Source organism: Aplysia californica, unplaced genomic scaffold (assembly GCF_000002075.1).
Source record: "Aplysia californica isolate F4 #8 unplaced genomic scaffold, AplCal3.0 scaffold00047, whole genome shotgun sequence".
Lineage (NCBI taxonomy): Eukaryota > Metazoa > Mollusca > Gastropoda > Aplysiida > Aplysiidae > Aplysia > Aplysia californica.
Window position 1 is genome coordinate 588059 of NW_004797317.1, and position 4494 is coordinate 592552.

Sequence of the window (4494 nt, forward strand, 5' to 3'; positions counted from 1 at the left end):
TGTGTGTGTGTGTGTGTGTGTCTGTGGGAGTGCGTGCGCACGCGACGCAAGTATGTATGCCTTTTTATGTATGTGTGTCACATGATCGAGGATTTGATTCCATAGCCAACCTCAAAGAAGCTGTTATTATGAAACTTCTCGGAAAACTGTTCCATTGAGAATGTGAAAACAAGATGACAGGGCGCAAGGGGAAATAATTATTAAAACACAAGTGAGAACCAGTCCCCGGAAGTTACAACCCTTGATTGATTACAAAAACAGTACCGGTACACGCCCTTTTTGGAGCTTGAGTGCTTCACATATTTCATATTAATGTGATTATCAAATATGTTTGTTTCATCTCTAAACAAATAAGAACACTTTCAACTTTGTACCTTAATCTGTGTTTGTCTTTCCCACACTATTTGTTTTATCCTTTGCCTTTAGCCCTTTAATTTTAAAAAGCTGTAGGCTCTTGGCACTATTTAACGTAAGAAAGCACTTACAAGTGAACAGAAACAGAATCTGAAAGAATATAACTATTATAAGGATCTTAGATTACGATAAGAATAGAGTTGAACCTGTGCAAGATAGAATCGCAAGGGAGCCAGAAAAAAATTATGTCTTAGACATTTTCCGTCAATGCCCAGCCCGCGGATCTAGGATCACTTTTCCGATCCGCAAACAATGGTAAAAACTTCACACCTCTCATGTGCTATCCTCTATGATTATGGCATACGTCAGTCTTACTTATCCATTGCCATTGCCGTCAGTGCTTGCATTTCATAGGATCACTGTTTGACCTATTTAAAACACAAGGCCACGTTTGAGCACCTCTTATGCTTCCACCCTTTAGGCTTTAGCCCCACTCATCGGTGTAATAAGCACAGACAACAAATTTTAATGCTCTCCCTCACTGCCATGAAACAACGAATCGAGGAGCTCTTTTCTCGGCTAGCTGTACGATCAGGGCGGCAGGCATTGGTCAGACTAATAATTTCACACCTCTGGACTGTGGCTACCCCGTGAAAGTTTCCGTGCTGGAGCGCCACGCGAGTACTTTCACTGGCATTCGTGAGATTTCACAACCACACCTCCCTGACCATTTGCACCACTCAGGGCTCACATGGATATAAAAGGAAACATCTACCCCCAAATTGCATCCATACTCCCCTTCCTCGCCTGGCAGCATGGCGTAACATTTGGAGCCGGCGGAACCCACCTTGCGAGTTTTCTTTCAAATCAGGGCTGAGTGGGCAAAGCATCCGTCTTAACCTGAGAAGGGAGCAGATTTTTTTTTCATTTCCCCGCAGGTTTCGTTTTATAAGGTAATTAAAAAGGAATATATCAGGGGGAGCGGGGAGATTCCGGTGTATTTTTTGGGTTTTTTTTGGGGGGGCGGGGGCTACAGCTGAAAGTCCCGATTCGGCTCAAAACTATGGATTTCAAGTGTAGGGATTTTTAGCTTCTTCGGCCTCTCCTTCAACTATTTCACCGCATAAGAACCACGTAAAGCCGTATTTCTTCCCATACCAGGCATGTTTGTCACCACCATTTCTTCTTAAAGTCAATCTTTTATTTTTTTTAATCGCCGTTTTTCTCGAAACGTCGTTTTTCTATATACTTTTGTTAATATCTCCACAATTTTTCATCCGATCTTCATGAAATTTTCCCTGAATGAAGAAAAGATGTAATACTAAAACTTTGAGTGATGATTTTTTGATATATGGAATAGATTTAGTTTTTCGTTGGTGGTGTATGGGTATGAGTATGGATTTTCACTGAATTTTTTGCAAACGTGAACACTACCTCAGGAAAATATTCATTAAAAAATGTTCTAGGACCTTTAGGAATCTCATAAATTTGTAGATCTATCATTTGCCAAGATGCATGCAAAAAAGCATTTATTTCCATAAAAAATAAGTGTGGTATTAATTACGTAAGATAAGTCAACAAAATCCAATATGGACGACGTATCCATGGAAATGAAATTTTTTTCTCAAATTGTATTGCGGATATTAAGACTCCTTACTAAGCTTGTTATATGTGTGAAGTTAAGTAACATTTGATATACTGATAAGCGAGATAACCTTCAGCTGTAGGTTGTTGTTTTTTTTTGGGGGGGGGGGGGTTTGGGGGGGGGGTTGTTTGTTTGTTTGATTTGTTGGATTTCATTTATCTGCTTTTGGGGAGACGAAGTGAACATTGTCTTCCTTTTCTACTGCCAGTCCATGACAAATGTGTCGTCCGCTATCTTATATTTGTACTCAAACAATGCTGTCTGCCATTGAAATTTTAACCTTCTCCAAAATCACTCCCAGGAGTACGCCTAACTTAAGAGAGTTTAGGCCCCATGCATCGTTTTCGTTTTGTCCTATTAAGTCTCATTGATCAGTCTAAATTTCAGGGTTTTGTAGGTTTTTTTCTGTTTCGATTTTTTTTCTTTTTCTTTTTGTTGTTGTTGTTATTTTTGTTTGGGTTTGTTTGTTTTTTTTTGCTTTGTTCTTTTTTTGCTGTGGGAAGATACACAACAGTGTTAAAATATTTTAATGTATTAGCCTACTAATACTAATAATAAAACTATGAACTACTACTTTTTTATTTTTATTTTATTTTTTTTATTTATTTTTTTTTTTTTTTTTTTTTTGGGGGGGGGGGGGGGGTAAGTGTTTTACAGCGCTCACAGCTGCATAAGGTCATATGAGCGCGCAGGACACACTTAACTTTTTTAGTTGGTAGGAAATTTTGAATTTTGCACAGGTAACGGCCAAAGCCTACTCTTGTCGATTTTAGACCATAAAAGGATCGTCCCAATTTTATAAAATACTCAAATCATAAAAAAGGAAAGAACTACGCAAGATATGCTTTTCTTATATTTTTTATATATCCATTCACACAATGGAGAATGACACCAGGTTTGTGCATGTGTGTGTTTGATGAAATATCTTAATTATTAGAGTATTTTATAACAACTACGTAAAGCTGCATTTTGAATTTTTTCTATATATGTATAAAGTCTCCTGGTCCTTCACTCACGCCTTGCTCTGCTAGAGATTTACTTTATGTTAAAAACTTTGCCGGTATAGAATACTTCAGAGGGTTTTTTTTCTCCAATTTTCCCTTTTTCACAGTAGAGAGAGAGAGAGAGAGTGTGTGTGTGTGTGTATGTGTGTGTGTGTGTGTGTGTGTGTGTGTGTGTGTGTGTTTGTGTGTGTGTGTGTGTGTGTGTGTGCGTATGTGTATACACCTCAATAATAGAAATACCCTACGATAGACAGACATTAACTTGCTCATACATCAACTAGCTTTAGCTATGGTGTACGCTGCAGGGTCATCATAGTGCGGGCAGCAGTCCACATACACAGGTGCACACCATACACACAGGGAAGGGAAACAACTGTTCTCAAACTCCTCTGGCGCTTCTCGGTCCTTGACTGTAGCCAACCTGGGGACGGATGGTCTGTGATAAAAATGGATACCTCCAGGTCTTAGTTCGTTTCAGTGAGTGTTTTACGTCACTCCAACACAAAATTAGGTCATATAAGTGCCGAGGGTTAGAGGTGTTACTATAGAGAGTAACTAAAACAAAAAAGAAGGAGAGATTAGGACGATAGGTGTTTAATTTGGAATAAGGATCAATCCACACCAGAGCACTCACCAGCCCTTTGCTCCTCCCGATTTATGTCACTGTGTTTGACCATAGACTTGTATTATAATATCCCACCCAAGTCGTGCACTCTGACGTAATACCAGTTCAACATGTTCGCACCACTAGACTCAATTTGGAGCCTTTTGTCTTCCAACGTCGTTTCGGGGTCCTTTTACATCATGTACTATTCCAGAAAACTGCATACTTCTATTTCAAAATTTACCGACTCACGAAAGGTCAAATCCTCTGCTAGTAAAGCACATATCAAGCTTCCAATCGGTTAGGGTAGTTATCGATAATATTATAAAGACGACTAGTTTGACTTACCAGTCACAGAAATTGAAACCTCCTTTGATTGCAAGCGGTGCTTCTGTATGTGGGCAGCATTTTTCCGAGTGGTTGAAGTATGGTGCTCTAGATTGAAAGGAAAGAGACGTTATTATGTGTCTAAAAAGTCAAACTATCTAAACTCAACGAATTGTATCGCATGGATGACATAAAAATATGCATATGAAAAGTTGCACAAGGTAAGAGGGCGAAGAAAAGAATCAACACCTCAATAAGAATTACCCTTTTACTAGCAGATCTGTATGTTTAGCTAATAGTTATAAAGTCGTACAAAACTCTTGCCAACACAATGGGTTAAGCGACCTCTCACAGTACGACCGTCTACCAATTCGGCTTAATCCTCATACTCCACCAGACGGACACTAATTAAGGATACTCCCAAGCACAACAGTTTTATTTTTAAATAAGAACTTGCTGTTCCCTTTATTTTTTCCATCAACATGGTAATGGAGAAATGAAAATGCAATATTATAGTATGGCAAAAACTTCTAAATATTATACCCCCGGCCCTTCCCTCT

General features: G+C 38.9%; 1 protein-coding gene across 1 annotated transcript in view; it reads right to left on the reverse strand.

Annotated features, from left to right (window-relative positions):
• Positions 1 to 3151: 3151 nt before the first annotated feature.
• Positions 3152 to 4494, reverse strand: part of LOC101846487 (probable serine/threonine-protein kinase yakA) — a gene marked incomplete at its 5' end in the record, with an annotated part of 4459 nt that continues 3116 nt past the window's right edge. Inside the window, 2 exon segments of the mRNA XM_013079284.1 lie at positions 3152 to 3424; positions 3956 to 4042. Coding sequence (XP_012934738.1) covers positions 3277 to 3424; positions 3956 to 4042 — 235 coding nt within the window.